Here is a 27,959-nt window from a genome sequence, read left to right as displayed (position 1 = left end):
AACATCGAAAGAAAAACATTGACTATCGATAATCATCCGTAGTGGTAAACCTTGTCTCACATAATGTGTCATGCAAACCATCCGATTACCTAGGCAAGGCAGTACTAGACGATATCTGTTGACAATAGTTTTAGACCCTGCTCTACACCTCACAACACCACCCAAATGATACTCCTTTCAAGAGATTTTCACATTTACCATTGGTTTGGTGTGAGAATTTAGGCCCACCGTTCATTCATCCTTAAAAATAAAATGCATTTTTTCTATAAACGTTTTTCTCTTCTATAATTTGTTCATATAATATAAAACTAAAAAAAAGTTTATTTACTGACTTCAAAAACTAAAAATTTCACTCCATTTACTTTCATCAATAGTATATTCATATTTTCTACTATTATGATCCAAACTAAATTGTGTTTGCAGTGATCAGCATCTCTTTCAGATTATTAATCCATAAATTTCATCACAAAACTAATTGTTTTTAAATGCAGAAACCATTTACAATATAAACCCATGAGCGATGAGGCAGTCAATTTTTGGACTCTGATTTCATACACCTTACTGAATCACATTGACATCATCAAACTGGCATTGGCCTAAATACCACCACTGTCAAGATGCTCTGTTGTTAGAGGAACCCACTCTCCTCCTCTCATTCAGCAATCATGTTAACCAGTTTGTTAAGTCATTATTCAAACTAGGTTGACACCGGTCGCCTAATAAACTGGGTTTGCCTGGTTATCATACATAAAAACAACAGTGCTAGTGTACTTTTGCAAATGAAATTCACTCGGCCATCTTTGTTTATTTCAGTGACCCTGCTCCTTCAGACAAACTTCGCTTCATGGAGGAGCAACAAGAAAAGTTAAACTCCAGTTTAATAGCTTTGAGCACACATTTCGCCCAGGTAAGGATTATCATCTAGACATTAATTGGCCACGAGATCAACATATTTGTAGCTAAAATTGAAATTTAAGCTGAAATTTAATGTGTAGTACACATTTTAAATACATACGATAAGACTAGTTTATCTCACTTTATTATTATTATGCTCCATAACATCTGGTACTGTCTTGCGAGTCTTTATATATATTGGTTAGGCCATCAAGTATGTCCATTTTTGTTCACATTAATATAAGCCTACCTTACTTTAAGATACTGAGCTGTAATGTTTCCCAAAGACAAACAAATTAAAAATGTACCGGTAAGCAGTTTTGTCCAAAATTTGCAATCTGAAATACCATTGTAGATCCCAAACAAAAATTAAAGTGTTAACTTCTATCACAATTACTGTACTACATTAAATATTCAAACCCTATAGATGGAAGAAGAATTGCCAAAACTAAAAGGAAAAACACGTCATTTCAAATAGTTATTTATGCTGATGTACAAAATATCTTATACCAACTAGAACTAGGCTCTTGTTAGTGTGATAGCTCATAACTTGTAATTGCTGCCGGGATTAGATAATACACAACTGTGTAAGCATATTTTAATGTCCACAAACGTTCAATTATTTTGTAATTCATCTTCTGTTATAGGGAAATTGATTTTCACATTGATTATCATTCATTATCACAAAATTAAAATTAAAATAATGATTTATTTTATTGTTTTGTGTTCATACTCAATATTATGATAATAGGTTCTTCAAGGAATTTAGGCAGTAACGTTAAATGCTATGAAGCAATAAATTTTGTCATTGCTGTTAGAATTTGTTATGGGAATGTAATGCAATCAGCCTATATCAATATTTACCATTACAGATAAAGTAATAAAACTTGGTATATTTTAATAATAATCACAAATAACCTAACTTCTCTTTCAAGCTATTATTATTTTTTTTTACCTCTTTCTCTTAAGGGTAAAAAATGGCAGCATAGTTTACTATAAAATTAAAGGTCTTATCTAGTAAAACACATTGCCGCAAACCCGAACTCAAACAGACAATCTAGTCAAAAATGGCAGCCGTTCAAATATTTCTTGAATCTGCCATTTTAAATCTTTCATCGGCTACCATATTTACCCAGCTGTTATTTTGGGCTCAAATTTGCATTATTGTATTTTACTAATACAGACCTTTCATTTGATGTGCATATCAACCTATGCTTACGTTTATGATTTTCTTCCAACTTCTAGCGGGCGCCCCACAGTATAATAGGGGTAGCGGATTTTTATCCCCCTGGAATTTTACCCCCTGGGCAAACGTGACGTCACAAACCAGGGGGTAAAATTCCGGCCATGAACTTTTGAGTTTCGCGACATCAGTTTGATGGATTAAACGCGGAACTATACATATATTTTCACGGTTGTGAACTTAATCAGAACACATCAAATTATATAAAGAGTGTATATCAGTGTAGTATTAGTTTTATAAATATTGACAAAACTCCTATCTATGTACATTATTTCCAAAAGATGTTATGAGATAATAAATAATTTGAATTTGTGTACGGGTCGGAATTTTACCCCCAGACTTTTACCCCCTTCATGAGGTCAGCTCAAAATGTACAGCCCGGATTTTTACCCCTTCTCATCAACACTTCTCGTCACACTTCTCATCAACACTTCTAATCAAATATTTCCTCCTACAGGTCCAGTTACGACTGAAGCAAATAGTAGATGCTCCTCCCAATGAAAAGGAAGTTCTCCTGAAAAATCTGGAGGAGTTTGCATTTAGTGGAATACCTGAGGTATCCCCAGAATTATCAAGCAATCTTCTGCTAACTAATGTAAGTCCTTATTTTCTTATTTTCATTTCATGTGTAGTTGATGTACTAATACAGTAAATGTAATAATTTGTATGGATAATTAATGTACTAGCTCAATCTGATTCAAACTGACTACCTGAAATCATACAGAATACACCCATGCCTTGCACAATACTATGGCATCTGTTATTATGGGCTGTGACTGATGCTAGCATGATACATGCTATGATCTGTAATGGGTGCAGTGAGCTTGACTTTGTGCATTAACACCCTCCCCCTCCCTTGTCCCTTATTTGTATTGTTTATTTTTTATTTAATTTTTTTGAACCTTACAAAACGCTGCACAAATAAAGTTCTTTCAACACGTTCAATGCGGTTTCGCGATGGCCGGCCACAGCCGGTGGCGCGAACAGATAATGTGCTGCGTGGATAAGTGCGCCCAACAGATAGCAGCACTAAACAATACTGCTAGCCGGCCCTCAGTATTGTCAAATGGAGGGAAAAAGCAGGGGTGAAGTACCTGGATACACCATAAAAAATACCGCAAAAAAGCGGTCAAGCACAATTTTGAGGTTAGGATCCTTCCACAATGCTACAGTACATTCATTATCGTTATTCTATTGCTTGTCCTTTGATCCAAGCGTAAACCCCACACTACAATAAGTTTAAAAGTAATCCCTACAACCGATAAAATAGTCGGATCTGATAACGAATTATACCAGATTAAAGTATAAAAACACTGGCACAACAAGCAACAAGGGAAACAACGTCCCACCGCAGTGGATAACCTCACACTCAAATCAAATCAATTTATCCATCACAAAAATTCATAATACAGAGGCTGAATATCAGCAATGAATATGTGACATGTCAGTACAAATCATGCATTATAAATAGTTTACACATAATAAATATATACAAATATTAAGATTACAGTTGACAGGATAAAAATGAATTCATGTCATAAGGACAAAGTGCAATCAGTTTTTCTGAAAGTTTCTTTATAAAATTATTAAGGCTCAAAGACTGGTCTGTGAAGTAAAAGGACAATTTGTTGTAGACTTGTATGCATTGATAATAGGGCCCATTGTAAAACAAAGCTAATCTGTGGCTTGGAATTTCCAAAAGTTGTTTGTGTCTGAGTTGTTTTACAGTTTTAATATAAATAAAGGTTGTTTTTAATGAAAAGTGCCAAGTTTAAAATATAAAGAGCAGGAAGGGTCAAAAGTTTGAATTTTTTTAAACTGAATCTACATGATTTTCTTGAGCTGATGCCAGCAATGACTATGATGGCCTTTTTTTGTTGTTTAAAGATGACACTGGAACAATAGTTTGTAAACCGCGCTTTGACAGGTATACTCGTCGCTTGCTACTGGAAAAGGCTAGTGGTGACGAGATTACTTGTCTTCAGGTTGAAACAAGTATTCAAACAGCATAAAAAAGTAGTGATGATAATTTGCTAATCGCAGCTGGTAGACTCGTAAAGAAATGCTTTCGGGGAGTTGAGACTGTTTACAGTGTTCAGCCTCTACTTCATTGGATGTGGTCATGTACTGTGAATATGAATGCTCACTACTGCAGGGCGGAAACATCCATAATTTTGAATCTAAAGGCAGAGAAAATTACCAAATTCAACTCCAGAGTAGTTTTGCTTTTGAGCTTTTGCTCTCACAGATTAGCATCAAAGTTCTCATCAAACTCCCTGATGGCATCAAATAAGCTGAATAAAAAATAAATTTAAATCTTGAATAAAACACCTTTTGGTGTCAAATTAATGTTGGCCTTACCCTGTCGACAATTTCATGAATGGCAAGATATCATAATTCTAGCGAACAATGGAAGAAAAATACAGCCACTGATGTTAAAAAAGATATGTTTAGTGAGAAAAAATACTTTTAACTGACAAAATGTTAAAAATTATTTGAAATAGTAAGTACGATAATTATCTCTCAGTATCAAGATAATTACGGAATCGAATATAGTTAAAAAAACCCTAATCATATTCAAATAAAACACAAAATTCTCGTCAGTTTCATACAGATTACAACTTTGTAAATTAATTTAAAATCAAGTAACTGTCAACATCATGTCTTTTGTCAGCGTGAACATAATAATGCTACAACAGGCCCACTTTTATAAACAGGCAGATGGGCATATGCTCAGGGGGGGGGCACTGGGTACCCCCCAACCACCGCCCGCCCGCACTAGGAAAAAAGGGGGCACTGCTTTTGGGTTTGCCCAGTACTCCACTGACCCTTAACGTGGCCCTGGCCATAAGAGGTAATGTGTAAGAGAGCGACGGTCAAACTTAAGGAAAAGCCGAGCGGCTGGACCGAAAACCCAGCACACGGTTGCAATCCAGATGTAGTTATAGAGATCTATGGTTGGATGATAAATATATATTTATTGAAAATTTAGTAAACATTAAATTAGGCTGGGGTTACTCCCAGATTGTAATTATGTAGTGTAACTGATTGAAATCTATTACCAATGTAACATCTTTTATAATTACCTTCTTGAATTATACCATATATCAAGAAATGTTGGAAGACAAATTTTAATTTATTTGCTTTGTCCTATCGATATTAATCAGGGATACTCTTTGTCCTTTGATAATCAGGAAATTCATTTCATGCGAGAATAAATCACAACAATAATTTGTGATAAAGATATTTTCTTGAACTATGAATTACTAATTGTTATGACACAAAATATTTAGTATGTTATGGGTATTTTTATTGTTTTATTAAAGGACATTGAAGATCACGAGGAAAAAATTAAGTTGCAGAGAGAAAAACAAAAGGAGTTGATTAAAACATTGAAATCCCAGCTGGAGGAGCTTGAAAATTACGCCTATGAAACTGGTGAAGCAGGCCTACCCCAGAGTTTAGTCTTGGAACGTCAAAAACTTATCTTAGGTAAGGCTAAATACAGCATTGTTGTTGATGCTTGTATAGTATGCTTAATACTTACTGTACCTATACCTTTATTTAATACATGCTGTGTTTTTGTGATTTAAAATAAATTGTATTGTCTGGTAAAACTGTACCTCATCAAACGGGTAGGCTTACTTTTACTTAACTACTGAAAGTCTGATGATTTCTTTGTTATGTTTCGTAAACCTGACCTGAAACACTGCAACAGGTCTTCAGTGTACACTGTATATTTATATTTCAATAATTCTCTCACAAAGTTCTCTGTGATTGTTTAACATTGATGTTGTCTTACCTGGGCTTTGCTGTTACAATTACTTATGAATTTTATGTTGTTTAACAATTATTTTAACAAACTTGGTTATTGGCTTTGCCTTGTTGATAAATGCATGTTTATTGAGAATTTGGTTAATACTCAAGTAAGCTGGGAGTTCCCAGGCTGTAAGGTGTATTTACAAGCATAAGGACTTGTAGTTTTGGCTCCATGGTCAAATAAAGTAATTAATATCATTTTCCTTAAATTGTTCATACATACATGAATAAGGGTTAGTAAATATTAAATTATGATTTTTATGTTCATAAATGTATAAATAACAAGTTTTTACCCATTCAAAGGAGAACATGTTAAAAGTATTATATTTGAACATGCAATTTGTTTCTTGGACAGAAAGGCTAATACTATAAAAACTTATAATACATATACAATTTTTACCTTAACTGTTTTGGTAAATTGCAGTTGTTCAGTATCCAAAAGGATTTATGTTATTACCTATTGAAAATCAAACTAAAAGTAAATTATCGTTTCAAAACTGTAGCAGTCATTTCACCTTCATGAGTAATCACCAACAACTGGATATATTAGTGGGCCCAGTTGTTTTGCATTGATCATGGTTGTTAATATTGATTGTCAAAGTTTAACTGTAATCCCTCCCATATACAGGGTGTCCATAAAAAATGTTTCAGGACATTGGGAAATGAATCCTCATACTAAAAGAAAGAAAAAAGTTTATGTGAAGGTATGTCCGAAAAAGCATATTTACCCAGTTTTCCGTCATTTTGTTTTCTATACAAAAGTATTTTTCTCTGTGAAGTTTTTCATTCGATGATTATGAAATTTGGTAACCATGTTAACATACACAAGACCTATTGCAGAAAAAATAATAAAGTTGTTCCGATTGTAAATTTCAAAATGGTGGCCATTTGAATTTGTATAACTTAAATAACAAAAAAATGGCCAATTCTATGAAATAATGTCAAGAACACTGTTTTTTTAGAATTTTTAATTCCCTATCAAACGATACCAAACGATAAGACCAGGCAAAATTAAGAGTTCCCAGACTAACTTTGCCTTATTTTTAAACAAAAAATTTTATATTTCAGTTATCTTTTGTCCTATCTTTTTGATCTTGGTATCATTTGACAGGGAATTTAGAATTCTAAAAAAAGTATTCTTGAAAGTTTTTTATAGAATCAGCCGTTTTTGAGTTATTTAAGTTATAAAAATTCAAACGGCCGCCATTTTGAAATTTACAATCGGAACAACTTAATTATTTTTTCTATAATAGGTCTTGTGTATGTTAATATGGTTACCAAATTTCATAATCATCGAACGAAAAACTTCACAGATAAAAATATGTTTGTATAAAAAACAAAATGGCAGATAACTGGGTAAATATGCATTTTCGGACATACCTTCACATAAACATTTTTCTTCCTTTTAGTATGAGGATTCATTTCCCAAAGTCCTGAAACGTTTTTTCTGGACACCCTGTATATACAAAATCTAATAATTTAGGATGTAATACTATTTCTATTTTGTTGTTCTAAGGTTTATTGTGGACATTTTCCATCACAATGGTAAAAAACAATACACAACGTTTCTGGATCTGGAATCTGATCCCGTTCTCAGGTGAAAAAAACTTAACTAACACATTACAACTAACAATACACAAACACCCAACCTAAGTTGGAATACACTACAGAGGTCTCATTGGACATTGAGGTCTCATTGGTGGAGTCATTGCGAACGGTGCTATTAGTGTTCCATTGTATGAGCTGTTCACACTACACCTTTGTAGACTATAGTGTTTTGTGATTGGTTATTATCTGCTACACGGTGCATATTTTTTTACTGCTACCCTCTGTAATTTATTCCAACTTAGGTTGGGCGTTTGTGTATTGTTAGTTGTAATGTGTTAGTTAAGTTTTTTTCACCTGAGGACGGGATCAGATTCCAGATCCCCAAACGTTGTGTATTGTTTTTTACCATCGTGATGGAAAATGTCCGCAATAAACCTTTGAACAACATTAACTCACAATCACCAACAATGAATTCCAAACAAAGAATTTCTATTTTGTTTTAATGAAACTCCTCTGTATTACTGTAGATGAACCTGTACTCGGAACTGATCCCAATTTTACTTACTAAAGCACTGAACAATTACTATCAACATTTTCAGGACCTAGAAAAAAAAACACACTTCCTCTTGAATTGAAGTTGTGAGATTGCAAAGAAATTGCTTTGTGAGCTTATTAATGTGTTATGGTATTTCAACTAACATGGCCTACAAGGACAAACCATTGCATGTGGCTTATGGCTTATTGTGGAAGTTATTTATTTATTAAATACAAAAAATATTGTATATTTAGTCATATCTGTACCTATGTCAAATAATGAAACATTGTTTTTAAATATCAATCTTTAAGGACACTATCTTTACTAAACATGTCTTTTCCACAAGAGGAGCTAACCAAAGCGTCAAAAAGTTTACTCTCTGGTTATTTCTTTCTTGTATTGAAATATCAGATTAATCACAATTATTAAATTACTAATATTCTCTGACCTACCCAAGTTTAAGTATTATACTTATATGCAAATGAATTATAAGCCACTTAACAAAACCAAGAAAACTCCATTTATTGGTATATACCTACACAAATTAGGAACTTTAATATAATTAAATGTGATACTTAGTAATGTCCTTTTGAACTATATGGTAAAATCAAATCAAATTATCTTTATTCACTTTATACATTTTATATACATCATGAATAGTGTCAAAGCATACAAAATTGGTTATATAATTTAATCTAAAAGACTTAACCATACAATTTGACAATTATTTTAGAATGGATAGCTAATTCATTTTTGATTTAGAAGCTCATCTATACTATAGGGAGCCAGATTTATGAAGAATGATTTTAGTTTCTTCAAAAAATTGTTTTTGTTTTGATCTTTTTTTAGTAAGGCAGGCAAAATTCTTATGAATAAATTCATGATATACGAAGGCTTCATTTTTGAAAGTTTCAGCTGATGATGACTTTTTACAGTAAGATTTTTCCACCTTGTATTGTATTTATGGGATACTTCAGTGTTTTTATCTTTATAAACATGCTGAATGGTTTAAAAAATATACAAACCATACACTGTAAACATTTCCATTTCTTTAAAGTACTTTTTCACCGACTTCTTATCCTTAAATTGTTCGATAACTTTAATATAACCCTCTTTGTTTAATATTTCGACAGATTATTACCACCCCATGGATTAATTACCTAATGAAATTAACAAAGTATCCACGATAACCAATAAAATAATAAAAATGGGATGGAAAGAAGCCATTTGAAACCAATTGTTCCTGATAAAATATTTTAAATGGCAGTTAATTATTTGCTTTATACTTTAAGACAAATAGTTTTTTTTCTCTTTAGATCAACTCAAAGGCAAGTTAAATTTGAATATTGACCACATGGACCAACTGACAATGGATGATTTGAAGAACCATGTGGACAATGCCATTGGACAGGTAAGTGATTTATATGATTTATTTTTCTCTTTTGGGCAACAAACCAATAAGTTGGCTGTCGCAACTTTGTTTCTCACATTTTGTTGTGTTGTCTCGCTCATATTATCAAATATTAGTTTCAAGGCCTGAAACTATGTCAGTCCAAATTCTAAAAAAACAGACTCAAATTACATTTTATATTTCCTCAACTCGCAGGGGTTCAAAACTTATCCAACCCTGCTTATATAAACATAAGTATCATTAACCCTTTGCGATTGGAAGGCCGGCAAGAGTGGCCTCAACGCAGTCGGCAGCGAGTCGGAATTTTATCCGTACTAACTTGGTTATGACGGTCGGACGGCCAGCTGTACTGGCCAAATCTAAGGGCTTCGCCTCCTCAGCATTTATTATGGCGGCTCGCTCCCGGCAGCTCGGAATTGTTTTCACTGAAAGCCTGCAAATCCCAGGGGATTTAAGATTTAATAAAACAGTTGTAATTTTAAACTGACAATAGTTTTATTTAATTAAAAAAACAAATTAGATATTGAATACAAACATACATTTGTTTGAAAATTAAAAGTGAACTTGTATTTACTAAACGTGTAAAATTTGCGTATATTTGTTACTCATACAAACAACAAGTTGAAAGTTCTCTTTTAATCTTCTTTGTTTTTTTTTCTTCTTTGGTATTTTTTTTAAAAACATTCGCCCATATGAAGTCCTGGTTTGTTTAAACAAGTTTTACAAAAACACTTATCATCGCTTTCGTGGTCTGATCTATAATAAATATCGGGATTGTCAACATCTTCTTCATCAGCAAATAATAAGACTCCCGATTTGTCTGATCTTTTAACGATCTGTCCATTATTACTTAGTTAAATATACGGGAATAAAAACAAACATAACCTGAGTCTTACTACTGAAAGTTTATACGACATAAAACAGTTTTATTGCAGGCCTAATTAATAATAAAAGTGTAGTCCTATGCGTAAACATACAAGTGTTCTTATAATCACCTCAAATGTACTCTAAAATTTAATTAAAACTACAAATAAACACAAATATTTTAAGAAAATCACCAAAACTCAATTAAAATCACGTAAAACTGAAACAAAACAAAGATGATTATGACAGCACTTGTGACAGAACAACAGCTGGTCAGCTGGTGCTTATTTTAGTCGTTTCCACCACAACTTTTACAATATATAATGTTGCAAGCTGATCGTTTAGTTAAACCATTCCTCACTAGGTTGCAGCACTCTACAGGCATCATGCCAGTCAGTTTGGAATATTACAAACAAAAACATTGTTGTCGTCCAGTCCTGCTGGACAACTTAGCGTTAGTTGTATTTCATGTTGACCAGCACCGCTAGCCGTCCGATTGCAAGGACAACTGCTGTGGGGAAAAATCCGACTTCCGCACGCTAGAGTAGTAGAGCTGGCCACGCGACCCCTGAGGAATAGCGGCAAATATTCATACCGATCGCAAAGGGTTAAGTTGAAACTAGGGATGGTCAAGTCTCGAAATTTCGGGAAATTTTAAGTCTTGTTACACGAGACGAGATTTCTTTTTGGCCGAGATTTTTATCGAGACGAGAATAAAAAAAAAAAATTAAAAAACGCCTGCAGAAAGTCAATGCAATACCCGCAATACAGGAGCGTGTTGTAGTTGCGTTTCCATTGCGAAGGCGTTCTTATTTAATTAATTATTTAAATGTAAATATTACTTTAATTATTTTAATAATATTACTTTAATAACATTTGAGAAGTTTTGTTAAGTGTAAGCAGTGTGAGGAATGTTTTATTACTATAAAAAGTCAAAACAAGTAACTATTTTATAAAAATTAATATTGCTTTTATTTTATGATTTATTTTATTTTAGGATAAGTTGAACTCCATCCTAACTGATATCACTATGTTTCCTAATCGTAGGCATTTTTAATAAGTTAGGCGTGATTAATAAAAAAATGTTAAGCTGATGTTTTTTAATAAAAGATTGTAAATATTTAATATATTAAAAATAAACAAACATGGTGAATGATTTAATTTAGATAAATTTTGGTTTTTTGCCTATTATCATTATTTTTGTATTTAAACAGTCATCTAACAATGTTACAAAATCAGGTAAAAATTTTGAACGTGCATTTCCCGTTGTGTATGAGAAGGGAAATCCCGTCTCGATCTCGTCTCGAAATTTTATGAGAAATAAAAAATCTCGTCTCGAACTAAAAATCCAATCTCGTCCATCCCTAGTTGAAACCAAAAGAAATTGGGTGCTTTGGTACTATATCAACCACACCGATAAATCGACTTACAAATAGGATTTTAATTAGTTTAAAAAACAAATCTTTCTAGCCTAATCGCAATTAGGTTATAAATGTTAGGTGTGGTCGGTAGTACCAGAAATTGTGTTCTAGCGTTTGATCCATTTCCAGGTAATCTGTAGGCTATCCATTGTAACTCTGAAGGCTTGAGCAACTTGATTTCATTGTCTTCAAATTTAGTTTGAAGCCCTGAAACAGAGATGGGACATAATTTAAATTTCCTGCGACTAAATTTGGAAACAAAGCTGCAACGTTACATAGTTTTAATAGTAGGGACCTAACTCTTTTGTAATTTGGGTGCATGCTATGTAGTGGTCTTCTTTATCAATTCAGTAAAAGCTCGCTTATCCGGCATCTGATATACACTTTCAATCAGTCATCAGTCCTAAGGTCAACAATTTTTTGAATGACATATTAGTGATTTCCAAAGAGTCGGGAGCTATTGGTAGAGCTGTTAGCAGAAGGCAGACATTCATTGAATTTGGATTATTATACTCTATAGAATTCAGGAGCCTTATATTTGAATTATTTTTGTTTCTTTTTAGCATTTTATTTCACTACTAAAATAAGATAAAGCTCAATAAACCACGGAATAATTGCCTGTCAGCCAAAAAGTTCCTATTGATACTCTTCAAAAAAGCAGAATTTTCACTCGTCTCACATTAACGGCTGTTTTTATAAGGCATTGAGTAATGCGGGATTTTCAATAATGTGTTACCGCTAAAGTCCCAAAAGAATTTCTAAATCCAGATTAGCGAGCATTTACTGTATTGTGTTTCTTCTACTATATCTACTCCCCATGGTAAAAAAGACCCACACGAATAACTCTATTGTAAAATGCTTGCATCTAACATACTTCTTTTTGGTACTAGATCGCCAACATTAATTGCTTAATTTTGTGACTAAAAACAAATAGGGAAACAACCTTAAAAATCCAACGTAGAATTAAATAGTTACAAATAATTCCAATCACAGGAAATACGAAGCTCTCTGTTGTTTTAACAATCTTTATGCATTTTTTTTGTGAGTTCAAATTAAATGGGAAATATAGTTTTTACTCAACATTTGTTCTGTGGATTGAAGGTCAGGAGGTCTAAAATAATCATCATACTTTGAGATTCAGTAGTGCAAACATTTATTTAACATCATAATGCTGTTATCAAATCACATGTATTGTTCATGTCATATACAAAGATTTAAGATAATTTCCACGTTTTCACTCTTTTAGATTTAAATTAACCTTTTGTTTCATATTTATTATTATAATTTTTATTTTGATCCTTATCAGTTAAGAAAAATGCTCACCCCATTAATGGTAGTCCAGATCTTTAATTAATTTGTTGTATAAAACTTGCCTTTTAATTTCAGTAAAATTCTTTAAATGTATCCTACTGGAGCTACAACATACTATGTGATCTCACACTCCTAGCCACATTTTTTCTACATTTTATTAGTTTTTACAACAACTGACTTGTATGCTTATCACACAATTATGAAGTAACATGTACTCATATTTATCAACTGCATGTTTATGTTTACATAGAATCAAGGTGAATTTACTAAACGCATGTTTTAGCTTATTAACCCCATGAAGATGAAAGAGCAACTAGTCAATCAGCTGAAAACACAAATATCTGATCTGGAGCGTTTCATTGAATTCCTTCAAGGTACTTCACTCTTGTTAATCTGTACTTTCAGCATTTTTTAAAATTTTCTCTCTAAATGTTGTATAGTAACATTACTGTACATTTACCTACAAATTTAGTACCACAGTACAGTCCCACTGCTCGGCGTTAGGTGTGTAAGGGAGCCAAACTCCGAAAACCCCGGTTATTGGAAAAAAAATTAAAATAAAGATATAATTTTGCACATTTTATTTATAATATATACATTGAAATAACAGCACCAGTATTAAATCCACAAATTTAACTTCTTGTAGGAAATACAAGACTCTCTTTATTTTTGCAAGTAGTACTAGGTTCAAATGGTCAAGTACAATGTTCTGTGTAACCATGTAAACTAGCAGGTTCTGTTGTACTGCATCAGAGTTGTAAGTAAGTAACTGTGGTGTTTGGTTCTGTGGAACTTGTGTAAACATTCTCTAAGGGTTTGCCCATACTGCCAGGTTATTGGGACTTTACTGTACAGTATTCACATTTAAAATCGCTTACAAATTTACACTAGATGCAATGAAACACAAAAAATGTACTAGAAAATAAAGTGTTTATAGGAGGTAATTTATGATGCCCGAATTGAAATATTCAAATAACATCATAGCTCTATGATGATAAGTATATGAGTGTACCACAGTATGGTACCTTGAAGAACAGTGGTGAGTATCATATCAGTAACTATTCCCAAACCTGTAATGGAACTATTGTAAGGACTAGCATTTCCTGTGTGTAATTGCCACTCCAATTCCTAACCATCGCATGACAATAATAATCTGTTGGTACTGTAACATCTGGATATCCTTATCTTCTAGTTCTAATGTATTACCATACAACTAGCCTACTCATTTGTCCACCAACCACTCAATCTCGCCTTACCTAAATAGAACTAACTTTAGATTTTGAACACTAATCTTGCCATGTGACATTTAGAATATCAATCCTTGACAGTGCTCAAGCCTTTGTCTGTTAAAAGTCCTACATTCAAGAAAGTGATAGAAAACTTGTCACTAATCACACTAAAGAAATTATTTACTTACTTATCAGGTTTCAACTAGAAAACTTGTCATTTTCCAGCTGCAAAAGTTAATACGCTGTTTAACAAGACAGAACATCTGCATTAAGCAAGTTGTATTTTTTCTGATATTTGACCTAAAAATGCTCAAAACTTGCTTTTGAATCAAAGCCTTGTTGAAGTTTTTTGGCTTTTTGACATGTAACGCTCTTGTTTAAAATATATGCCAAAAGATAAAGGTTGCTCGGTAGCACACCGTTCTTACATCCATATGTTTATGCAAATTTTTCTCTCTAAAAACCTAACTGTACAAAGCTGAGAATTATTCTTTTCACTTGATATGAGACAAGTTAGCTAAAACACATTTGATCCTTGCATTGATTCTATCAGTCAAGACATTTGAACAGATTTACTTCCCTGGGTCTCCTTCTTCAAAGGCCATCTTGTTTTAACAAACTGTAAAAACTATTAATTTAATCTTGAAATCTAACTACCTTTAATCGTTTAAAATCAATACCACGTACACTTGTATCTTTCCCGTGTTTTAAGGTTCTAATGCATTTTGGACTGATGAAGCCATAATTCACTGAAGGCCCATTCTTGCGACTGAAATTACAAAGCCTAAATATTCTTCCTAAGGTTACAAAAATGATTTATTAACTACAGTTCAATAGGCAGTTGATCAGGTTTTTTAAGAGGGTGACTTTACCTGTTAGAATAACAGCATTAATTGGCTTAAAAATGGCTGGTGCCAATGAATTTCCCTAGGGCAAACCTCTCAAATAGTAAATACCCTTGTGAAGAGTCAGCAATAGCAATGACTTTGACTCATTTGCTTCTACTAACTGTTGATTTGATTTAGTAGGGGGTCCTTTACTGAGAAATGAGTACATCAAAACGAAGGAATTATGCCACTCATTCTTTTGATTCACAATAAGGCCAAAAACATCTGTGTAATAAAGGAGTTAGTAAAAAAATTCCACCAAAGTTGTTGAGTATACTTTGAATCACCGTGTATGATAAAAAAAACATTCAATCAAGTTATATGAAGTATGAATGGTGCAAGTTTTACTGTAAAGCCAGGTTTACAGAATGTCAGTAGGTCAGAAGACAACTGACTGGCATTAAATTTTTTTTTTTTGTGTATACACTTCAGGCCAATTGCCTTGCTAACTGCCCTCGTAATTGCCCTGAAATTCAGTTATCTCCGGGAGTAAACTGAGGACAACAAGCAGGACAACTGGCCTCAGACATTCCCGCAATCACGGGATGACAATGGTATCGTGTAAACCTGGCTTAAAGGCATTACCTTGTAAACTTATCATATACATGAGTCCATACTCAAAATTTATTTTGAGCATAACTAAAGATATATAACTTAAACAAAGTATAGAATGTTGATTTAAGGATCATCAACTTATGTTTTATTTTGATCAATTGATTCTTTTATTCGAGCTGTTCAGTGTGGATCAAATCAGTATGGATTTATTTTTGTCTATCTTGAAGTTGCTGAGAAACTTTTAAAAATTTACTATTTCCTTCACAATTTATATAAAGGGTGGTTTACCTAGTATTTATTCAATTAAAGTAGATATTTACCCTAATTTATGTTAATTCTGACTATGGTTATGTTATAGGAGGTTCGGCTGGAAACTCTACTGTCTGTACTTGTCAGTGTCCTTTGCACAAGCGATCTCATGCGAAGATGTTCTCTACTCAAAAACATGGCTTCAGTAGCAAACAAAATGTTGAGGTAAAACTTGTAATTGTTTTGTAGAATCTGTGTATTCATGTGTTCGTAAGCTGGTCAGGACATGAAAACTGGGGGGACTTTACTGTCATAAAAATTTATTGTTTCATGAAACGTTGAAGAAGCTTATGAATTTTCAGTTTTTGTCCTTGAAGCTTACATGAAAGCTGTGTATATTTCATTTCTCTTTACGATGAGTTGATGGTTTATCTAATTAAATTCAATTTATTTACTACAAAAATTCACAATACAGAGGATGAAGATCAGAAATGAATATGCAATATGTCAATACAAATATAAGTTAAGAGTTAAGGAAAGGCCAATTGGCTGATTAGGATTATTATGTACACGGATAGGGAAAGGGATCAGCTAGCTTACCTGGTAGACAGAGTCCAGATTAGCCTAGGTAATACACATAAAACACATGACCCAACACAGAAAAAGGCCATTCTTTCTCAACCAGAAACCGATGTTTTGAACAGAGGAAGAGATATTAAGTGCCAATTCATTTTTGTTTTTACCTTTGACTATTAGACTAATATGAGGTACATACCTTTACGTCAACAGTTCAATCGTAGTAAGTAAAACGCACAACATGTTTCGCCTATTCAGGCATCGTCAGGTGATATCCTAGCAAGAATGCTTTGTCTTCATCCATGATGTGGTCGTCAAGAAACATTTAAATATATACACACACTAGGGATGGACGGGATTGAATTTTTAGTTCGGGACGGGACGAGACGGGATTTTTATTTCCTTCCCAATTTTTGGGACGGGACGGAACGGGATTTTTTCCTGTGGATAAAAAGAAAGTCTTGAGTGTTGCAGTTACCAAAAAAGAAAATTAATTTTTACCGTTTGTGGCACTGATCTATAAAAACAAAAAAATGGGTAACAATTTACAGGTACCTACCTATAGAAACTTGTGACTCACGGTCGAAATGACTCGCGGTCACGTTGCTATCGTCAAAATGACTCGCGGTCACGGGGTGATCGTCGGTATGACTCGCAGTCACGGCATGATCGTCGGTATGACTCGTGGTCACGGCATCATCGTCGGTATAACTCACGGTCACGGCATCATCGTCAGTATGACTCCGCGGTCACGGGGTGATCGTCAGTATGACTCCGTGGACACAGCGTGATCGTCGGTATGACTCCGCGGTCACGGCGCAATCGTCGGTATGACTCCACGGTCACAGCGCGATTGTTGGTATGACTCCACGGTCACGGCGTGATCGTCGGTATGACTCCGCGGTCACGGCGCGATTGTCGATATGATTCCGCGGTCAAGGCGCGATCGTCAAAATTACTTCGCTTCCTGCGTTCGCGGAACTATCGTGAACATCTCTCACGGTAGCGGCGCCATCGTCACTCGCGAAGCGGCAAAATTGCCAACGATCGGACCAAATCCCGTCCCAAAAATTTTCTGAATAAAATGTAATCCTGTCCCGAAAATCGGGAATTTTTTTTCCCGAAAATTTCCCAAAATTTCGGGACCCGTCCATTCCTAACACACACATTACGCACGAAAACATTTAACAATTAGAGTAGGCCTACAATCATCTGCCTCCGTACCGCGATCGGTAATATAGCACATAAATATAAGTTGGTTTTCTGTAGACAGCATAGCCAATTGTTCCGTTTTCCTTTCTTATAGTTAACACATCCAAGAATGGGAGTTTCCCGTCTCATTATTCTTCCATCGTGAACTTTATGTTGGTGTTAATATTATTGGGACCATCTCTCCCGTGAGGCCACACTGGCCAGATGTCATCCACGTATTGAAGCCAAATCATGGGTTTTATGATCGCAGACTCTAATGCATTTCTCTCGAAATTTTTCATGAATAAGTTGGCTGCTACAGGAGATAAGTATTACGTAAGCTTGTTTACTAGAAACTACTAGAAACAGCCAGCGCAAGGCGAGTATGCATTCCTGCATTCCACGTGCCGATGAGCTCACTCCAGCTATACCTGGACGAACTTCCCTGACTTAGTCTCAGCCTAGACATTGAGGATGCCACTTCATAGTAAGGGCGAAACGTCTGGTAGTGTTATACAACTGATGACGCGGTTGACGCCAAAAACCATCACCATGGATTTCAAGTTTTATTGTTTACCTAAAAGAAAGTATTATGATGTTAATTATAAAATAGCTACTTCCCTATAGGGAAATTCGCTAAAAAAGGATAACTTTTTTATGTTATCGAAACTAGATCTAAATAAAATGGCAAGTTTTTAGTAGGTGTTCCTAATACATAGTTTAAACTACTTTTTATGATTTGAATTGCAGTATTAAATTCTTCCAAAAAAGACCTTTATTTTACAAACTTATGACTTGCTTGAATTAAACATAATTGACCAATATGGGAGTGAGATATTGAATGGGGGTTGAAAATCTGAAGAAAGACTGGATCTATTAGAAGCTTAATAAACCCTTGTATTAAGTTACTTTTATGACCTAAACGTACCAGATTACTCTTATAAGTTTGTTAGTTTAGGAATAATAATCCTGCCTTGAACTTTAAACTGTATAGATACTAATTATTTATATTTCAAATTACAATAGATCTAGGAGTATAACCAAGTCCTTCCACTATCTAACTGTTTTTGTTTTACTCCATGTTTATTCAGGAAGATTTTTATTGTTTCAGATGCATACCAAAACTCTGAACGTCATGAAAAGAGCTGCTGCTTTGATCCAGATATTTGTGCGTCATCAGTTTGGAGATAGTGCAGATCATTTCAGCAAAAATTCTCTCAAGAAACATATGAAGTTCAACCATTATGGGTAAGCAATGGCAGAAATATGAGTTTAGTAAGTTTAGTAGTTTAGGTTAGTAACCTAATCTAACCTGACCTAACCATTATGGGTAAGCAATGGCAGAAATATGAGTTTACTTCTTTTCAATGACAGATTTGTTTTAAAGGCTCAAACTACTACATTTTGTCGGTAACGGTTAGTTAAAAACTGAATCCTAATCCATTGTAAAAAAATAAGCTATTATACCTAATTAATTGTACTTTTTATATTATTTGGATGTATCAGAAACTTGATTGTATTTGGATGATTATTTTGTAATGTATATGACGTGTCCTATTTCTTTGTAAAAAGATCAATGGAATAAATGATTCTTATTCTTATTCTTATTGTCTTAGGCACTGTCTCAAGAATCCACAGTGATCACACAAAACCTCTGTCTAGTATTTTGTACCACGTATCTAAAAAAACCTGCAATTTGTCTGAGTGTTTCCAACCCATTAAAACACTTTGGAGAAAGTCCAAGACTGATAGACTCAACTCTTCATCAAACATGGGGTAGTCACCGTTTCTTGTGATGAAGATTGTAATTTTTGCAGGGACCTGAGAGCACAGTTGGAGGTGGCTGTGGCTGATGTGATGGAATTGGCAGCAGAACCAGAGGCCCCAGTGGACAGTGACTACATGTCAGACTCAGAGGGCGTCACTACAATACAATGTAACGGAAAACTGGCTACAGCTGTGCGCAAGAAACTGGCTGTCAGTATCCAGAACCTCATGCAACATGGACTCATGGCTGTAGGTTTGAACACTTTATTTTAAAAGTTTAAGATTCATACAAAAAAGTAACTAACTGTCTGAACAACAAGATATGCTTATGCTTATCTGTGTGAAGTTTATTTGTTTAAGTGAGATTGGGATAAATGGGAGTCGTACTGTTGTAGAACAAACGAATGTATTTTGCCAGCTGACAACAGTGTGTACATAAATATTTTACAATTTTTTACAGTGACTTAATAAGGTCTATATTTGACAACATTTGCTGCAGTAGCAATGTTGCATAAATTACTAATATTGTACCTATTAATAATCCCTGATAATTGCTCGTTATATTTTCAAAAATCCCATAAAACACCCAATTTTTGTATGACAGGTGCTGTGGACACTCTTTTTGTTGTTTAAACTGTAGCTAATAAATTTTCCTTATGTAGGCTCTCGTGGCCATTTTTAGAACCCATTGATTTTTTCAAGCCAACTGTGGTGTAAAGTTATTTGCCAGATGTTTCACTCTTGCTCTGAAGTACCTCTCTAGCCACTGAGGATGCCACTTCACGGCATGGGACAAGGTCTGACAGTAAACATCATCTGTTGGCCAAAAAAATGGATTATTGCAAGGCATAAATAATTAATTATAAGGCCCATGTGTGAGGAAACATATGGTGACAACTCTAATTTACGTTGTGTTAAAGAAAGTATCTTGTTTCATTTAAGTTTCAGTAACAGTTGCTTGGTAAAGAAACCTTATATCGATGCATGGACAGGCACTTAAAGGCAAATTTTTATAAACTTTTATCATCCAACCATATGATTTTGTGTTCATTCAATACATGTAGCTTTTAATATTAAAATGATAAAGAAAATAGCAGACTCAATAGAAATCTCTACCAACTAATTTTTGTATCGTTTCCTGAAAAAAAAAAAAAAACTAAAAGCAGATCACAATAAAACTGTGTGGAGGTCTTAAGGTAATTAAAGAGCTGCAATTTTGTTACTTTGCTCTACCGATTTGTTTATCTCCTGATTTATTCGGTCTTATTAACTTGAAGCTTTGATTAAGCTGCTTTAATAAACAAGACGGTTTTTTGTGAAACAACTAAACCTTGTTGAAAAGTGTATCAAAATACAGCACGGAAATCCGATAGGTTTAACTAACGTTTAAAAGTAACATGGACTCACTTTTGCACAATTTTATGAATGTGTAACTATGAAACTTTACTTTCCAAACAAGAGTTTAACTAATAACAGTAACAGTAACTAGTAACAGCTTGTGGATTATTGTAGTCATTAGGCTGGAAACATCACCATCAGTGATAGACAAAGAATAATCTATTTACAGGTTGGGCAGAGCAACAGTCTTGTTCCGTTCATCGCTTGTTTTCCCCCACGCCACACTTCTGCTAAAGACCCTATGCACGCTTGGGAGCTTATACTCAAGTTCTACGACATGAAGAATGGAGAACAGTTCAATTCCACTCCAGCTCGTAAACTATCTCAAAGCTTCAATCTTGACATCGTTGGTGGCTCGGCTATGAGCTACAAACAGGTAACATTTCTTGTTAAGTGCTTAACCGAAACCAATTAATTGATGTTTGAGTTTGCCTCCTGAAATCCTTCGTAGTAAATGACAATAATTATAGAGAGGTAGCTACAAGTAATCTTCTTGGTTAGACCTAAATTCATAACCACTGAAGCTAAAATCCAGTCTATATGAGGGTAGGCACAAGAATTCTTGATACAATTTTTCAATTTTTGGTAAGTTTAAATGAAATAAAAACACATAAAACAAACAAGTTTCTGCATCAGCCCAGTTAGACCAGGCCAAGTGGTTTTGTGCCCAGCAGAATCTCTTTTTAGGCCTTATACCCAATTTTATAAAGTTAATGAAAAAATAATGAAATAATGAAAAAAACAACTATATTTGATTTAGTTTGCTATAATAAGTAGTGTACTATAAGTATGCTGTTGGTCTATTTGCCTCCACTTTCGTGAGTTGTAGCATTTGTAGGCACTCCCTAACAATAGAAATAGTTATTGTTAAAAAAAACTTTTATTTTAAAATTATTTCACTCTACAGGTAGTGACAGAAAGAATTACTTTAGGTGAATTAGTTAGCCAGTGATTTGTTTGGAAATCTTTTATTTATGGAAGGGGAAAAGGAACTAGTTGATAGCCACTGAGGAGGCTTCCCAATAACTCTTTCTCTTCCTTACTAGCTCCTAAGTTGAAACAGGTCAAAGTACAACTAGTGATATGATGAGATGATAATAGTCAAGTATTTAGTCTACTTGAGTAAAATGTACTCGATACTGCTTTAACTCAAGTCTTGAGTACTTGATTCCTCTATTCTTCTGCGGTCAATCCCAGCGGTATTGATTTGTAGTGGCATCCTTAGAGAACTTTTCTGACTCAAGTCCTTAAGCACTCTGCATTTAGTGTGGTTGACTCATGGTGGCAATTTCGAGAACCATGCACAAGTTTTTAACACATACACTCAACTCACAAGAGGAGTGCAAAGAATCCCCTAGGGTTAATAAAGTAATGACTGAGTCGAGTACTCAAGTAAGATAGGATAAGCATCGAGTCGACTTACCGTAATACACTTTTTATCTGATACCTAAGGAGTCAATAGTAGACTCATCACATCACTAAAGTAATAGTTAAATAGTTAAAGTAGTTAAGTAGTAGTTAAATTTCTTCGTAAATTATTTGCGTTGTGATGTTTATCATTATTGTTAATGATATGGTTTTTCAGAGCCTGCTCGGTGTGATTGGAAACATCATAGGTACTCACACACCGTACAAACGAAGCTATGACTCTCATTTCAAAGCATTGGTGTGTGCTGGACTAAAGTAGGTATCTTTTCTTATACAGGGTGGGACAATGAAAGCACCCAATTTTCTTTCGCTGTCACATGATAAGTAATGCAACAATGAATGAACAGCTGTGCTTACAACATCAATTAAACTATGCCATATTAGTATACATTGTGCTATGGGGTTATTAACACTGTGACTGTGCTGTGGAAACCTATAAAAAAAAACAGTAATTCTTTTGTAAATACCAAGATATTGTTTCGACCACATTCCATCATTGGTCGACATGGAAAACGATAGGGAACTGGGTAAAATTATTTAGGGCAACAGCTTAAACTTTAAAAATAATTGATGGAAGCCGCAAAACTCTTTTTACACAAGCAAATGTCAAATAAGTCTGAATTACGTAACTTGAAGTCCAAAGAGGTTGCCAGGAAGCTTTTTGTTGGCTCTTTTCTTTCATTGGGGGGTCTCCCTATAAGCTACTTGAAGTTCAAGGGTTTTCAAAGTCGCCATAAATATTTGTTTTAACTAGCTAAGAAATTGTCCGGGAAATTAAAGACATTCCTTAAGAAATGCTAGAACGAGTATTACATGGAGTTTTTAAGCTACTAAAAAGGAATGTTAAATGGGTCAGACAAGGACGTCACTTGAGGGATATTGATTTCAAGAAATGGTAAAATAACTCCGTCAAGTTAAAATGGCATAAGATAAGCTGTGTTTTGATATGTTATCTATATGTATAGGGTAAATAGTATTGAATGTGTACTATTTATAAATTGTGGACCTTTCATAGCCTCACCCTGTACTTGTTTATGGTCAGAAATAGTGATGGGGTCGATACTTCACGTCAAATGTCGGTTCTGCCGGTTCTTGGCAAAAGAACTGGAACCGAGAACCGATAGTGAAATGTCGGAACCGATAGTGAAATGTCGGTACCGATAATGCCGGAAAATTACGATATTGCCTCGATCGCGCAAGACAACGATGACGTTTCCGTAACCGCAGGTAGACGATGATGAGGTCTACATGGCTGCAAGAGATTTTCATGATTTTGCCGCGATCATAGACGACGACGAAGACATTCATGATGTTGTCTGATGTTGTTCGTGGGAGGTTTTCACGATTTTGCCACGATCATGGGAGACGATGATGACGTCTACACGACCGTGAGTGATGTTCATGATCTTTCCGTGACTGTGAAAAACAGTGATGATGTTTCAGTAATTGAGAAAGATATTTAGGATTTTGCAGTGATCTCAGAATACGACGATTATCACGATATTACTTTGAGTTCGGCTGGAATGCTGGATTGCAAATATCAGGCTGGCACAGCTCTATACCTTAAATATGGTAGTTATTTGATGTGATATAAAGGGTTTGCACATGGAAATTGGCTAGTTAGAATGTTTCATTGCTGCATACATTATTTTCTTGAAAAACACCCTTATAGCGTACCTCAAAAATACTTAATAAAATGCATGGTTGTTGTAGTATAACCAATCCATTCAGAAAACTTGGTAAAACTCTTAAAAAATGGTATTGGTATTGAGAATTGTTTTTTTAGGTATCGGTATCGGGAAACGATAAATTTTGGTATTGGCACATCACCAATTTCATTAAATATTTTTAACTGTGCTTGGTTAATTACCCCAACACAAATTTGAATACAATATTCTTAGAAACTTCTTTCTTAGAAACTAACTACTTTCTTAGAAATGGATATTAGTACAATATTATATTAATAGTTTAACCCAAGATCAGTTGAATGATTTCAAGTTCCTGATGGAAAATTAAAGCTTTAATAGGATAACACATTAGAAGTTGCTGATTTCATCTCAATATACCACTGCAAAATTAAAAGTTGTTGTGTGTTATCAATGTACAAATAATTCTAGCAACACCAATGCACCAACCCAAATGCTTATCATTTAGTAATACTCATCATATACTTACACTAGCCGTCAGAGATCATAATCAATTGTTTCATGCTGTTTTATAGTTATGTAACTAAAACAGGCAAATATCATATAGTTCGATGTAGAACTCAAAATTTTTTTTACTGGGTGTAAATCTAAGAACATTATTGGTTGCATATTTTACTTTAAAATGCGAGTTTGATGTTAAATACTTTCCTTTGGTGAGTCGGAAGAGCCTCAGACGACGGGTCCAAGGCAGTGATGTTGTGGGTTGCGATCCTGGTACCTGTCATTACTGTTTATCAGTGCACCTCACTCTTGTACTGTACCGGCTCACTCCTTGCTTTACTGGATACGTTCCAAGCAGAGGTCCTTATCCTATATGGACGGACAAATTCAAGGTTAAAACAGGCAGCCAACCCCTTAAAAAAATAAGTAAAAAATCTTCTTAGCTGATAATATGTATTCTATTTGCTATTTTGTTTGTTAGGTAAACTACAAAACATTTGTCTAAAGGAGTTTCTGTACTTTAATTTGCCACTAAACATTTGACAATCTCAAAGACTTATGTTTAACTAACAAAGTATATGAAACACGATACTGATGCACAATTAGTTTGGTTGACATGTCAGGACCCTGAGTCCGCTCCGCTCATACGAAACACTGGAGTGCTACAGTTGGTTCACCAGGTGCTATCTTTGAATTTGACAAGAAATGTGCAAACAAACATTCTGACATGCTACTGTTGTTTCTTGCATGTAGTAGGCCTATGCGCATATCAAAATTTAAAATTAAGTTTAATTAGTTCAATAATTTCAGAAATTATTTATACAGCATCCAATAGTACAGGCCAACCCATCATAAATACAGTATTTAGCCTAGATAAATTTTTTTTTAAATTGCCTCCTTGTTAATTGAACTACCACAGGCCTTTTTATATCTTGTAGTATTTCTACGTGTACCACAAGAAAAATCAATTTCCAACTTGATTCTACACATTAAATAAAAAGAAAAACTCCATTTTCATTTTCAGATTGTGCATATTGCGCAGATACTTGGCCTGACTTGGGTGGTACTAGACGGTGGACACAGATTGTTTTTTTTATTTAATTAGCTGTCTGGAAGCTTCTTACATATAGTTTGTTAAGTTCAACATGAGCTAACTAGTTGATTAGGGTAATAGAACTTGACCACTTGGGTAATATTTTTTTCAATTGTGTTTGTTAGTTCAAAGATGCTCGTAACCTGGCTCCGTCTCATCTTCCGTTGCCAGCCCCTGATTGAGTTGTATTACCAACCATGGAGTTACGTTGCTATGACAGGTATGACTAATGTATCATATTCATTGTATTTTTTTAGTGTAGCCTACATTAACTCTTAAAAAATCATAATATTGATTCAATTGATGTCCTGGTACCCTCCTGAGCTTTCTGACTACAACTTTGGTATAAGTTGTTTTTCCAGCATCCGTTAACCTAACTTTTTATATCTTACTAGTTACTAGTTCGTCTACAGAATTGGCAGAAATATCTGCTTCTAGTCCACTACATCTACAAGCAGTATACGGATATATCCGTCACCCCTCCTAAAAGAGTTAACCTATGGCTCTTTTTAAAACAAGGTTTACCACCTTTTTTTTACATAAACTTAGCTTGGACAGTATATATTCTATGATTCAATACGAACAAATTCTTCTCGTTGTGTGCTAAAAATAGACACTTTTATTTCAATATTTACTGTGTTAGCTCACTACAACTAAGGCTCAATTAACTCATTATTTTCTTTGTTATCTTAGTATTCAATTTCACTTAGTAATATATTGGAGGATTGCACACCGGAGTAAATATTTGTGTTTTTAGGCATGCATTTGTGTAATCAACTAACAAATTTAGTCAACATTTCTTATTGACTATTTTAATAAAATAACTTCTTGATCAGCATCGTACGTGTTATTAAATTTACGGAAAGTAAATAAAGAAACGTCTTATAGCACTTAAAACATATATATATATATACGCTTATACTGTTACTCACAAGACGGTAAATATACAAAAAAAAAGGTGGTAAGTGGTGATCGATTTTGATTGGACACCCCAATCCGATCTGACCCATTCGCCTATTGGGTCTGATGATGATTGGAGTGTCCAATCGAAATTGATCACCACTTACCACATTTTTTGTATATTTACTGTCTTTTGAGTAACAGTATAAGCGTAAATATATGTTTTAAGTTTTATAAGACATTTCTTTATTTACTTTCCGTATTTTTATTGGTCCTCTACATTTTATTGTATATTTTTCCTACAGTCACGAGACTAAGTGGGCTTCCTTGCACTGATTATAGTACAGAAAGCTGCTAATTGCTGAATTTACCTACTTTGGCGCACACTTTTTACTTTGTCGCACACCAGTATTCAAACTAAACAACACAAAACAGTGTGCTTTAATTATGTACGTAATCCGTTAACGCTTGGAAATAGGTTGGCAACACTTAAAGATACTACGACTACGATCAGTTGGTGCAGCGTTTACCATTTTGTTCAATATTTGGATTTAACCTAACCTAAAAACGTGTTTGAAATACTAATTATTGATATGCTTTATAGTAACTGTAGGAAAAATATAATGTGTAACGCGAGTGCAAGCTGCCTGTGCTGCACTCGCGAAATTTTCCAAAATTTCTCTCGTGAGCAGCAAAGTGCCACTTTGCCCACTAGTTACACAAATAAATATTGATCCATCCAACGGAAAACGGAAACATTTTTTTTTTTTACTTTGACTGCACATAAAAACTTTTCAAACATCCTAAGTGGATGATATTTTCTTTAAGTTTACTCTTGTTAGTCTAGGTGTTTTTCTATATTATGAGAACCTCACCCCCAACTCCCCTCCCCAGATCCTTGACTGTGTCTTTCATTTAACCCTAGAACCGTCATTGGTGTGCGCTTAGTAATTTGATTAAGTCAGTTTGACTTTCACTTTCATTTCAGGTTTTGAAGACAGTTTTGCGTCACTGGAAAAACTGAATCAGTTCAACTTTGATTTACCAGTTGATCTTGCGATTCGACAGCTTCAGAATATCAAAGATGCATTTTAATATGGTTGTGTTTATATTACCATTCCTTGACATGTTTTTACTGTTAATTTTAAATTGTTTCAAACTTTACCAAAGATTTTGAATTATAAATTCTTGAGTTTTTATGGATTTGGCTCATTTAAAACTACCTTTCAAAATCCATCATAGCCTTTGGACACATTTTAAGTGGTCAATGCTAAAAAATTATACTGCTCCCAAAATAGCTTAGCATTATGCAAACTAGAACTGTGTCCTTTAATGATGCACTTGGTTTAATATAAATGCACATAGAAGAGTTACAAATCAATCCATATGAAAATCAAATCGCTTTATTGTATGTTTACAATTTAAAAAAAGTTAAAAAGCTCCTTCCCTGGATTAAAAACAGAAAATCTTCAAACAATAAATTATATCAAAGT

The 27,959-nt window shown here is 34.2% G+C and overlaps 1 protein-coding gene across 1 annotated transcript in view; it reads left to right on the top strand.

Annotated features, from left to right (window-relative positions):
* LOC128998782 (RUN domain-containing protein 1) overlaps positions 1–27,665 on the top strand; it is a 33,097-nt gene extending 5,432 nt beyond the window's left edge. The window contains exons 3-14 of the mRNA XM_054425134.1: positions 814–907; positions 2,595–2,732; positions 5,464–5,629; positions 9,356–9,450; positions 13,330–13,420; positions 16,076–16,191; positions 18,845–18,981; positions 19,551–19,749; positions 21,068–21,274; positions 22,484–22,581; positions 25,692–25,786; positions 27,455–27,665. Coding sequence (XP_054281109.1) covers positions 814–907; positions 2,595–2,732; positions 5,464–5,629; positions 9,356–9,450; positions 13,330–13,420; positions 16,076–16,191; positions 18,845–18,981; positions 19,551–19,749; positions 21,068–21,274; positions 22,484–22,581; positions 25,692–25,786; positions 27,455–27,561 — 1,543 coding nt within the window. The 3' untranslated portion in view covers positions 27,562–27,665. The remainder of the gene's footprint in view (positions 1–813; positions 908–2,594; positions 2,733–5,463; positions 5,630–9,355; positions 9,451–13,329; positions 13,421–16,075; positions 16,192–18,844; positions 18,982–19,550; positions 19,750–21,067; positions 21,275–22,483; positions 22,582–25,691; positions 25,787–27,454) is intronic.
* The last annotated feature ends 294 nt before the right edge of the window (positions 27,666–27,959 follow it).

This window comes from Macrosteles quadrilineatus, unplaced genomic scaffold, assembly GCF_028750875.1.
Source record: "Macrosteles quadrilineatus isolate MER2022 unplaced genomic scaffold, UCM_ALF_1.0 Scaffold_7__1_contigs__length_78375512, whole genome shotgun sequence".
Lineage (NCBI taxonomy): Eukaryota > Metazoa > Arthropoda > Insecta > Hemiptera > Cicadellidae > Macrosteles > Macrosteles quadrilineatus.
This window is presented reverse-complemented; position numbering and strand designations above follow the sequence as displayed.